General features: G+C 56.5%; 1 protein-coding gene across 1 annotated transcript in view; it reads right to left on the bottom strand.

Annotated features, from left to right (window-relative positions):
• Positions 1–3440, bottom strand: part of LOC104515053 (von Willebrand factor A domain-containing protein 5B1-like) — an 18794-nt gene extending 15354 nt beyond the window's left edge. Inside the window, 6 exon segments of the mRNA XM_010158892.1 lie at positions 1133–1257; positions 1523–1654; positions 1938–2083; positions 2267–2489; positions 2853–3014; positions 3302–3440. Of these exon segments, the coding sequence (XP_010157194.1) occupies positions 1133–1257; positions 1523–1654; positions 1938–2083; positions 2267–2489; positions 2853–3014; positions 3302–3440 (927 nt within the window).
• Positions 3441–12457: the final 9017 nt, after the last annotated feature.

The raw sequence follows: 12457 nt of genomic DNA, 5'->3' as shown, positions 1-12457 counted from the left end.
GAATTTCAGTCCATAACCTACCCCCCATATTCATGGCATTTTCTCTGCTTCTTGCCCTTCTCTGTGCAGCTGCTTCCCAGTCCTGGGGCAAAAAGGTGGGTTTCCCGAAGGGAAATGGCTTTGCAATGATCCCCCACCCCACCCCCAGATAATTTGACGTGCTAAAGTCAGAGAAATAATTAGAGAGCCATCTGAGCCGTAGCGTGGGAGTTTCATTTCGTTCCACCTGCCACACGCTGAACACAATTAAAGCAGACGCCTGCCGCGCGAGCAGGCGCAGCCGCATCCCCCCATGGCGCTGCGAGGGCAAAAGAAGAGGGATGGCTGTGTCTCCAGCGAGAGGAGAAATCACGGCAGCGCCGAGAGCCACCTCTGCAGCAGGTTCGGGACGTCTGCCAAGCGGGGGGCCAGGCTGGGGCACGCGGAGAATGAGTGTAAGGGGGACTGAGCATCCCCGGTGCGTGTCAAACGGGGAGCTGACACAGAACGCCCGGGGCTGCGCTTACACAAGTGCGACGCCTGCCTTAGGTGAAGACACCCGCCCTGAAAATTCGGAGGGCTCTGAGCAGGCCGCTCCTCTGATCCCAGGCACACTGATGTGGCAGCTCAGAAGTGCCAGGCTGTCACTCATTCCTTCAGAATTGCTGAAAGATGAGGCACAAATCCCAGAGCAGATATTTTTCTATTTGCTGATCAGCAGAACAAAGAGAAGTTTCTCCTACCTTGTCTTCAGTTCAGCTCATTATTCCAAGTGAAATCACTTATTTCTCCCTGACAGCTATCCAGAAACAGTAAACATTTACAGAGCAATTAAAAGAATATTTTATTCTATGTCATTGCAATAATTATAATACTCTTAATGCTCTAACAATGTACCTATCTAATTATGCTATGCTAGACTAGTACTAATTATACACACAATAACCATCTCAGAGCTTCTTTCCCGCTCGGTTTATCCAAAGAACTGCCGAATTTCCCCCTCTTCCTCCACATCAGCCTCTCTCCAAGGAAGGATGCTGCAGAGCTTACTGGGCCAGTGTAATATCTGGTACTGCAAGCAAGCAAGCACTTACTTGCACAGCTCCGGGCCCATGGCGAGCCTCAGCTATCGCCTGCAGCTTTTGCTTCTCACCTTTTTCTCAGCACTGGGGTCCTTCTTAGTGCCTTTAATGAAATCGTTCTTCCCGTTCAGGTGTCGTTCGTACTCTGCAGGTGTCATATCACCTTCTTCCATTAAGACGTGAGGCATGTGGGGCTCTGGAAACGCAGAGAATCGGGTGAAGAACAGCCTTAGCTAAACTTCAGGTTTGCAAGCGATGCAGGCGCCCTCGTTTGTGAAAACAGGGTGATGTCTCTGAGCCTGGGCAGCATGGGCAACCTGGAGATGTTCCGGGATTACCTCCTAGGAAGCCTAACCCCTGACGATATTTGCAAAACCAGAGGTAATCCTGCTGTCTCCAGCACTACGGAGGAAGACCCCGGGAAGGGGCAAGCCCAGCAGAGAGGAAGCAGAGCCACCTACCACTCGGGTGGATGAGGATCTCCACGGGTCTGTCGAAGGTGTGTTTGTTGGCCAGCGTGATCATGATGCTCTTGGCGGAGCGAGCAGAGGGGTCGGCGTCCGCTCGGATCTCGTGTGTGGGGCTCTCAACGCCTGCTCGGGGAAGCCGAGGTGGTTAAGGGACTCAGGAGGGGGAAGAGCAGGGAGAAGAGATTGCAAGATGGCAGAGGACAGGAACCAAGGAGGCTGTGTGATGCTTCTGCTGTACCAACAGCCCCCGCTAACATCAGCACTGAGCTGGTAAACCCACCCCAGCACAGGTAACTTCCCAAAACAGACTCCACACTGGGGGGCAGAGAAGGAGGGAGAGTGTGGCCATTGCCTTGAGGAGGTGATAAACCAGCCTGGGGCAGCAGGACGGCCCCGGTGTTCCTACCTGCCAGCAAGCATGGCCCGCGGATCTCCAGGTGGAAGCTGAACTCGTACTCGAAGGGGTTGGTGGCCTCACTCTCCAGAAGCTGAGCCAGGCAGAACCTGCTCCCGTGCTCCGGGCTCCCTGATCCAGAGTAGTGCTTGTCTCTGCTGGTGAGATCAACCCCAATTAACACTCTGCACGTGTTGTAGCCCCCCAGGAACAGCAGATCTGCTGGAGGTAGAGCCTGCAGCAGCTCGGCAGCCTCCCACAGCAACAGCGGGCTTCTGCTTTTCCCATCCTGCATCCCCCCGATCAGTCCCAGCCAGAGCCCATCCCATGGTTCTGCGTACGTTCGGAGCTGGTGGTTGGAAAGGCTGCTGGCGTTCTCCAGGCTGGGCTGGGGGACCCTGGGGACACACACCGCTGGCAGAAGGACCCTCACGGCCCCACTGGGCAGTGTCTGCAGCTCCGAGGAGGTGCTGATGAAGATGGAGACGCTCTCCAGGGGAGGAATCATGCCCAGGTTAGCCACAAAAACAATCCTCTCCAAGTCCTCATCCATCATGATCCTTCCTGCACAGAGAGAGGACCACAGCCATGGAAGATCCTCCTCTCCAGGCCTCCAGCCCTCCATCAAGTGCCCAAACCAGCCCTCACTGCATACATCAGTATTTCCCTAAAGAGCCTGAGCCCCAGCCCTCTGCACCAATCCTTCAGCTGTCCAGAAGCAACAGTGCTTTCCAAAATGGATGAGACCCTCACTTTCAGCAGACAGACACTGCAGGGACACAAGTACCACAACTCAAGGCTCAGCCTTTCCAAAGGAGCCCCCTTGATGCCATGGCATATGCCAGCCAGCCACCCCCTGCCACCTCCCCATTCTTTTTCCCCTACTTGTCTTCCCCACATTCCCTAAAACACCCCTGATGCCCTCACCGCTCCCATCGCGAGCTCTTCCATCGGGGAGGCTGCAGCTGTCGAAATAGCTGTCATCTACCTTGGCTTTGTCTTTGATCTGCACTGTCACGACACGCCGGGACACAGCCGCCTCGAACCCAACGACGGTGGTGCACTCATCCAAGGGGTAGACAAAGAGCCCTGCCAGCCAGAAGGATTTTTTAGCAACACCAAGCACTTCCCAGACTCACCAGCCAGGACCAAGCTGCCTCTCAGCACTTCTCTGCATGGTCCTCGTATGTTCTACACTTAAAAAATTGTAGCCTGGGACCGCGAAGAGTGCAACTGAGGACACGGCATGCTTGGTTACTCTTCCTGCAAGCATTTAAAGGCTTAAGGCACGCACAGAAACCCAGCGCTGCGATATCCCTGGCTCTAAAGCTCCAGCAGTAGCTCTTGCACTGGGAGCTTCACCCCTTGAAACTCACCCTCAAAAGCCTGGGCTTCTGGGTTGCGGTAGGTGAGCAAGGCTGTCATCCCAAAGGCGTAGCCGCTGACGCACGACGTCACCTCGGACGCAGTGAGGGGGAGCGGAGAGCGGGTCGTCCGGTTAATCAACCCTGGCATCTTCCCGGGGGTCTGTCAGTGATGGGGTGGTCAGGGACCAGAGTGACCTGGAAAGGCAGAAGGATGAGAATGAATGAGAAGTGCCCAAAACCCTTGCGTGGACACCACCTCATTTTGGCTTCTGCAGCCCTGAGGACAGGAAGGGGACTGATCCAGGATGGGAGAACAGGGCTTGCCGGCTCCACTGGTGGAGCTGGGGATGGAGACAAGATGTGGGGGGAAGGTGCAAGGCAACCCCCCCAGATCCGTACCAGCACAAGGGAGGGAGGGTCAGATCAAACTGCCTGGCTGGGACAGGCAGCCCCAGGGGTCGACGCTGCAGTGGTGGATCACACGCCACCTCCCACACCCACCCAATTCCTTCAGCCTGGGCAGAATGGGTTAACACCTTTCTTTGGCTCTCCTGCTTCTCATTATCCTCCAAACTGCCAAGTTTCTCCAGGATAAAACTATGACCCTGAGAGTTTTCCATCAGCCTGCGGGAAGGAAGGGCAGGCAGAGCCGAGCATCTTCCCGGCCCTCGCGTTTCGGGGCGGGGGCATGGCTCCGCTGCCCCGCAGCTCCAGATCCCTTCTGCAAGGGCTGACTCATCCCTCTGCGGAGACACTGGGATGCAAAGCGGCTACTTCTGCCAATTACATTTCAACCCCTTTCCTCAAGCGGGTTTTCCTCTGTTCCAGCTCATCTCTCCAAGGCTGAGGGTTTCAAAGGAGACCTCTCAGGTAGCTCTCAGGCCACATCCAGTTCCCCTGAGGCATCGGGAGAAGTTGCTAGGCAGCAGTTCTCCCTGGCTGGCTCTGCGATGCTTTACGAAGTGATTTACAAGGCCCAGGAGGAGCCAGCAGCAGTGAAATACAGCAGTTTCTCATTTCCTCGCAGTCCTGCGTTATTAAAAACACCTTTATATGCAAACGTCACGGCAGCTGCAAACGTCAGACGTGAGGGCTGCGAGGAAAACGGCACTAAGGAGAAAAAGGGGAGCAAGGGAGAGCGATCAGAGCTGGCTGGGCTGGAGGAGAGCAGCCAGGGCACCCCAGCAAAGAGAACAGCAGAGATGCAGGGCTGCATCTCCAGGCACATTCCTGATTCCCAGCCAACAACCTCGGCCATTCCCAGTTTAATCCTATTCTCCTTCCACTGCACCCCACGGGGGTTGGGAGATGCATCCAAGGGGATGCAGCCCTGCACAGTCAGGAGATGCGTGTCCAGCTCAGCTGCTCCAGCACTGGAGTCCTCTGGGGAAGCTGTCACCCCGCGGGATGCTCCAAGCCGTGCTAAGAGGGCTTGTGCACTCAGAGCTGGCAAGAGTTCGCCTGCTACAGGGAGAGAATGAAGGCTGCTGTGGCAGAGGCCATCAAGATATTGGGAAGTGATTAAATGCCGGGCGGGGGAAGAAGGAGGGAGCATTATTTTGCCTTAGGGAAGAAAGCAAGCAAGAAATAAGAAGGGGAAGATGCTCTCTACCAGCCAGGCACAACGAGAATTCATTATGGGGTTGCCAGAGAGGTGAATTTAGGCCCTGGGAGCGTGACTTCAGCCTGGCAGCAATCTTGGCTGCCGAGACTTCTGACAGAGCCAGGATTGAGATCCAAGCCCCTCACCTCTCTTGCAGCTCTGGAGTGGCTCAGAGGAGCCCTGCCCCAGCCCTGCCTGCTATGCCAGCTGAAAAACAAACTCCAGAAGGACAGGGAGGGCTTGGAGGGCTCTTCCCGGCTCCTTTCCCCGCCAAGGCCCTTTGGATGGGGGCTCCTCTGCACAGATTGTGTTGCCAACGCCATCAAGTGACTGCAGCATGGAAAGGGGAGAGCAGGGAGGCTGGCATGGGGGAGAGCAGTGGGAAAGCTGGCATCTCTCTCCTGTGCACACTCTGCCCAGGAGCCCACCACCGCCCCCCCCAGCTGCTCCCCATCCTGCCTTTGCTCCTGCGGGACCTGCACTCAGTCTCCGTCCAGGTCACAGGGCTGGACACTCAGGATGAGAGCTGGCAGGATTCCACATCCCAAAAATAACCACCACCATCATGCCACGCAGGGTATCCCTGCATCTACCCAGTCTCCAGCGTGTTCCCTCACTGCCACCAAATATGTCCTGCCTTCTGTGCACCCCAGCACACGGAGCCGGGGAGACACCTCCCGACCCAAGGCATCACACTGCTGTTGGCATCCTGGGAGGAGAAGGGGAAAATGTTGGTGAATACCTTCAGCCAGCTTGCTGCATCACCAAACATACCCTGTACCTGTAACCCCATTGGCTGGGCAGCAGCTCAGAGGGCAGAAATCACCTCTTGGCCCAGCCATGCTCAGGACCTGGCACACCGCGATGCTACCGTGTTCTTCTTTTACATGTTTTCCTTGCATTGGCTCTTTCCTTGACCATCTGCCCCTCTTCATGGCCACAGAGGAGGGAGAGATGCTGGTACTGTGCTCACTCTGCTCCAGGCTCGATTTCTCGGCATGAATCATGGAGAAGGCGCTGATGCCACAGCGGCGGCTGCGGACGGTCCCCGTGACGTGCAGAGCGCTCACGGCTCCCATCCGGAGCACAGCAGGCACTGCGATGTGAGGGCTTGCCCAGAGCTTACACCAGCCGCTCCATCTGGCTGCAGGCACCTGCCCCAACTCACAGGAGAGGCTCAGGGCTGGGTTTTAAAGGATTGAGTTGGAAAGGGTGTTGATGGGTCTGAAAAGGGGTGCGATGCCTGGAGAGCTGCATCCCTGAGCACTCATGTGCCCTCAAAAAATCCATTTCCTGAGTGTGTGTAGTAAAGATAGCAGAATGATGCTCTTCAAGGCATGTTTTCATGCACTGAAGAGCAGAACAGAGCAAACCATGGCTGCCATAGGCAGAAGCACAGTCTGGCTTCCGCACTGCTCCCAAAAGTGGGTTGGGGTCCCAGCAGTGCCACTGCCACTGGGTCCCTGGCACCCACAGCTGACACCAAGCCAGTAAGACCTGAACCAGACGTGGCAGCCGGAATAATGCCACGTGCTGCCTGCGGCACATCCTCACCTAGCTCTGCTGTCTGAAGGGCAGGTCTCCAGAGGCTGCTTTCACCTTCCAAGACACGAACGCAGCTGTGGGAACCCAGCTGTGGCACCGGAGGCATTTTTGGGCTGTTGAATCGCTGCACCGCCCTACTGTAACTTCTTCCCAAATCTTCCCTTGGGAATCTTACCTCCAGGTCCAAGCCAGACCTGGGTCATATCCCCACTGCTTGGCGAATGACTGTTTCACTGCAGCTGGGCAAAATATTCCTTCTGCTTCATCTGCATCAATCGACACTGACATCCAGTGGCTTGGCAGGATGATAACAGCCGGCGTGCTTTGTGGAGATGTGCAGATGGACTAACCCGGCTGGCGATGGGCGCCTCTTGCACCCCAACCCTTCATCAGCATCTTGGGAAGATGCTGGGGAGCTGCCCTGAGGAAGCAAACTCCCACCTGTTCACAAAACCCAGAGAAGAGCTTCTCAAACTGTTGTGGTTCTGGAGCAGAGCCACACTTGGGTATTTCCTCTGGCTTTGAGGGGCAGCACGGCTCAGGGACGGTGCTGGAAGACCCCTGACTTGGCTCTACCTGACCCACACCACCTGCAGTCACACCTGAGAAGTGTGGGACCCCTCCAGCCGCTCTCCCCCAAAGCACGAGGCTCAAACCTGTGCAGGGGACGGGGATCAACCCCCAGAAACATTTTGAGGAAACAGTCGGAGCAAACAGTCTCCTGAATGGTCAGTTATACCCCTGGCAGGTCTCTGGGGCTGTGGATGTTGTCCCAGAGATGGGTCTCAAGGACCATGATTCATGTCCCCAGGCTCCTAGAGCCGTCCATCACAGCCCTGTGCAGACAGCGGTTCTGACGTGGGGTTTAGTTAACCCCTGCCTTGCTGTGAGGGCTCAGCGCAGACACCCTTCGGCTGGGTAAAGCTGCCAGGCAGCCAGCCCCGTGCACGGGCTGGAACCGGAGCCAAGGAGACGCGCCGGGTCCCTGGAAGCAGCACAGCCCTTCTCCATCCACCCCAACCAGGTCCCAGCCAAGTGTGGCAAGCGCAAGCCAGGTCCTTGGTGCTTTGACACCCCCAACCCAGGGGGGAGGGAAGCCAGAGTCCTCCCTCACCCTGCCAAGGTCAATCCTTCCTTCCCCCAAAGCAGTGTTTCCGCAGCTGGGATATCCCACATGGCTGTCCAGGAGAGAAAAACCCTGTGTCCCCCCGTCCCAGCATCGTCCCCCCCCTCCAGCCTCCATTCCCTTCCCTGTCCCCTGCCTGCAGGGAGACAGACACAGTCTCCCTGTTAACCTCTGTACGATGCTGGGGAGGGGAGGGATGCTCAGGGGCTCACCATCCAGCTAGGAAAAGGCGAGGCAGGGAAGCAGCAGCTTGCGAAGTGTGGGCTTGTGCCTGTGGAAATATTATGACAGGGATCTCTTCACAGACCGGCTTTGTGCTGAGATTGTGCACAGCCTTGGGAAGGAACAGCCCGCACCCCCCACGCCCCCCCCGGCAGAGCACACACAGCCCAGCCTGCTAAAAACAACTGGAGAGTAGCCACTGCTTTTCTTACCTTTCCTGGAAGAAGAGAGAGGAGGAGGAAGAGGAGAAGGAGGAGGAAGGGGATGGGGGGGTTGGAGCAACTTCACCCACTCCTCCCGGCCCCTGCAACTGCCCGCAGCCGGGCCTGGGGCGCAAGGAGGGCAGGAGAAATCCCGAAGGCAGCAGGCACGGCTTCAGACCGCTCTTGTCTCTGAAAGACACGGAGAGACGGAGATAGGGAGAGAGAGAAAAAGGGAGGGAGAGAGCAAGCGCCAGGGCTTGGGGTGGGGGGAGCGCCGCACGACAGCCACCTCAGCAACCTGTGGCATTCACCCCTCCATCCGCACCCTCCCCGGGGCCTTCTCCTTCGGGCAGCGATGGCGGGGCCGCCAGCGTCGCGGGGTGGTCCCTGGGGGGGTCTGGGTTGGGGAAGGGGGCTTACCCAACTGGCTGCAGCAGCATGGGCCCCCGTGGCAAAGCTCTGCTGGGGAAGTCGGGGAGGGTTCGGTGATTTCCCGGAGCGAGCCCCCGGCTCCCCACCAACAGCCAGCTGAGGAGCGCGCGCTTTTCCGGAGCTGTTTGGGTGACCATCATCAAGTGGAGCCATTTGTTTTGTCAGGGAGGTAACCATGACAATCACCCTGTACACACACTGCCAGCATCTCCGCGCCTCCCTCCCCTCCTGCTCCCGGGGGCCGCAGGGGAAGGGGCAAAGCCCACGCGGGAAGAGAAGATGCCCTTCGGGTGGGGCAGAGAAATGGGGATGCAAGTCGGTGTCAGAATTCATCACCGCAACCTGCCTCCTCAGGGTGAGATTTCCCCTGGGAGGGGGAAGAAACCCCTTTCTCCATCACTCCCATCCTCCCCTTGCTCCTTTAAAAAAGGAAAACCATCCTAAAGCCCCCCAAATGGGGTCTGCTGCAGCCCTAGGCCAGATCTCCCCTCTCCCTCCCTGCCTTGCTGTTGTCTTTCCCGCTCACCCTTTCCTCCCCAAAGCCCCTCACCGAGCAGCCGTGGGGTCTGAAGGGGACCCTCCCCATGGGGACAGGGGAGTGATGCTCTAACAGAGTGTTTGTGCGGGACACGGTCCCTGCTCCGAGCGGCTGGCGCCGAAACGCTGAAAAACGACTTGTAAATGAAAAGGGGAAACTGAGGCAGCAGGAAGGGCACCATCCCAAAGCAGAGCTGGACACTGAGCCCGGATCCAAGCGCACGGGTGGGTAAAGCTCCTCCTTGCCGCTACCTAAATTTGGCGCTGACGGCGCTGCTCGCCAGCACGGAACACGTACCGTCTCCCCGGAGAGCGAACGCGCTCCGACGCAGCAGGGACCTGCAGGAGGACAGGGCTTCTTCCCCTCGCCTTGTCCAACACAGACACACGGATCTGCTTGGTCCAAGTGGCCCAGCGTGGACTCGTCCCCAGCAGCAAACCCACCGCAGGTGGCAAACCAAGCCCCTACGCTCACCCACTGGGCTCTGGGCTGAAACATCTCTTCCCTACAACCCCCCCGGCTCCCCATCCGCCTGCATTCAGAGGAACTCAGGCATTTGCTTGCTCTCCCTCCTCTCTAAGTGTACATCCATGTCGTAGGGGAGGAGCGGGGTGACCAGGCATGCGGCATCCCCGATGAACCATCTTCACCTGGGATGTGCTCCAGGGGAAACGGGAAGGAACTCCACAAGCAGGTGCCTGGCTGAGAGCCTTTTCCCCAAGCTCAGCTCCCAGAGCCTGACTTATGCCCCGAAGCTTGAGAATTTATGGTTCTTGCTAAACAAATCAGTCAGCCACGGAGAAGCCCATGTCCCGTGTTCCCAGCGCCTGTTAAAATGTTTGCTTACTACGGCTTTTGGCTCCTACGAAGAAAATAACATATGTCAGGAAAAATCCTGGGATTCATACCAACAAAGCTGGTAGCTGCGGCATATTTATTTATAAAACAGAGCAGGATCCGCCACGGAGGCTGAGGCAGATGTGACACCTTGAGAGAACAGAAACAGGGTTGTTTTAGGGGGAACTGATATTTAGGGCCGATGGTGAAAGGCATGGATGTGATGTTCAAAGTGCTGCCGCGTGCCAAAGCAGCTGGCAGGGGCCTTCGACCGGCGTTCATTCCTCCTCATCCTCTCCAGACTGGCCATGCCTGGGAACACCCGGTGCGGATGAGGGCCACCTCCTCGCAGGGAGTGGCAGCTGAGAAACCAGATGGGCTGCAGCAGAGGAGTAAACGAGACGCATTTTGGGAGAGGACAAGCTAAAAAAAGAGAATTTGAGCTCACCAGAAGTCCCACCTCTTAGCCTGTGGCTTATCCACCCAGGGTCAGATAATAACGGGCGGTAGGCAGCGTCCCTAAACATCAAAGCACCGCAGAAGAGTATTTCCAGTCGGGTTTCGTGCCAGGGACCAGCTCAAGGGCATCCAGCAAGGCAGTGGCCAAGCGCAGGGCAGGCTTTCCGGGTTCTGGCCTGTTCCTTATCCAGCTCACTCACGCTTCAACGTCACATGAGTCTGCAAGCGCAGCAGCCTCGTGTTTCTGCCTTCCGAAGGCGGCCGGCGTCAGTGGGCTGGGAAGCCTGGGTGTGATAAAAATAAAAAAAAAAACAAATGGAACCAATCCTAAACCAAATCTCCTGCTAGAGGGAGAGCAATGAGCACTTCTCATTACCTCCACGCGCTGCTCTGTAGGTAAATGCAGTTTTCCTCATCCTGGAATGCTCTGAAAAAAACCCCAAATCACCCTGTTGGTAGATGGTGATGATAAAATCAATAACACATTGCCAAGCAGGGACTGCCTCCTCCTCTGAGCAGGTACTTGTACAGACAAGGAGCCTCCAACTTGTTTGGTGGGTAAGGACCATAGTTAATTCCAATAAAATTCCACGGTGCAACATCCGCCCTCCCGAGATCTGTAGTTCTAGCACAGCCGGAAGTCTGCTGGTGAGGGGAATTCAGCATTAAAGTTATCTGAATACTTACTTTGTGTTTAAGAGCATAGATATTTATTTGGCAGCAGAGTCCCTAGGAAAGATCAAGGACCCTTTAGGGGCAGCTGAGGGAACCCACTCCTGCCCCAGAGGCTGTGGGAGAAAAATCTTTCTTCACGCACAGGAGATGCAAGACGGAAACTCCTGCCAGCACCCCTGTGCCTCACTGAGAGTCCCCAGAGCCGTGAAAATCCCGAGCCGCGATAATTGCTAAGGTAGAGGATTGGAAAGGAGGGCTTGGAAAGATCTGCCTCCTTTCCTACACCTTCATTTTCCCACCCCTAAAACGGGGCTTATCCCACTGGTTTCCCTGGAGGTGTGTGTCCCTGCAAGCAGACATCACTCTGGGAAGCAGGAGCATCTCCTTCTGCAGCTGGAGTGCCCACTGGCCTCGGGGACTTCCCACGTTCCTTTTTATTTTTACCCCAATTAATTAATTAACGTCTCAGACTTGCTTTCGGCTGCCTGCTCTGTTCCTGTCGAAAATCTCCTCACATTCAGCTCCCGCGTTCAGCATCCTCCTGGGCGCTGCGATGAGTTGCCATGGAAGAAAAGCCATGATGTCACCTCTACAGGTAAAACGGCCGGACCCCAAAGTTCACGTCTGTGGCTGAGGGGGCGGGATCCCGATGTACAGAGGGACACAGGGCTCCTGCTGCTGAAGGGGAAACTGAATTAGATGGTTGGGAGGAAAGCAGCAGATAACAATACTTCAGAGGTTTTAGTTGGAAGGGAAAAATATATGTCAGAGGGGCGCCTGAAGAGCAAGAGTGAACGGCCCGGCCCTGCCCGGACTAATGCGCCGGTGTCTGCAAACCTGCACAAGGTGTGGGTGAGATTCCTCGCACGTGGAACGAAGTAACAGCCCAGATGGAACGTTCCAGGCCATGGGAGCAGATGAAGTGGCTCTGTGTCTTCGTTAAAAGGCAGGGGGAAGGTCGAGATGAGAAGTCATCCTCCTCTGGGAACTTCGGGCTGATGCCTGCAGGCTTGGCCGTTGTACTTCTCCTGCATATAATAAAAGTGCAAAAGAAGACCCTCCTCGGGGGCTGTGCCTTCCACGCGGGGTGAGGGAGCAGGGAACGGCAGCCCAGCAAGGATATCCCACAGGCTCTTCCCATGCTTCTTTCCCTTCTACTTTCCTTTTCTCTCACCTTTATTCCAGGAGCTTTAAAGAACAGGTTTGATATCTGGGCTGAGCCAGCTCCCGCCCTACAGCGAGAGACGGGACCCAAACAACTTTTCCACCTTCCTGCCCCTTCTGCACCTCGGTGACTCATTCCACGGCCTTGTTTTTCACCCCCATCTCTATTCCAGAGGCGGGAAGAGCTGTGGTTCCCTTGCAAACGTCACAGCCTTCGTGTGACTTCCCCCAAGCCTCACCTCCCAAAGGGACTCAGTTACACGGGAAACCCAAGCCCCAGCCCCACACCATACAGGGGGCCAGGCCCCACATCACACAAGGAACAGCCTGACACCGAGCCCCACACCATACAGGGGGCCAG

The sequence above is a fragment of the Eurypyga helias genome, unplaced genomic scaffold, assembly GCF_000690775.1.
Source record: "Eurypyga helias isolate BGI_N326 unplaced genomic scaffold, ASM69077v1 scaffold33120, whole genome shotgun sequence".
In the NCBI taxonomy this organism is placed as follows: Eukaryota; Metazoa; Chordata; class Aves; order Eurypygiformes; family Eurypygidae; genus Eurypyga; species Eurypyga helias.
Note: the sequence above shows the minus strand (reverse complement) of the source record. Positions and strands in the feature narration are given on the sequence as shown.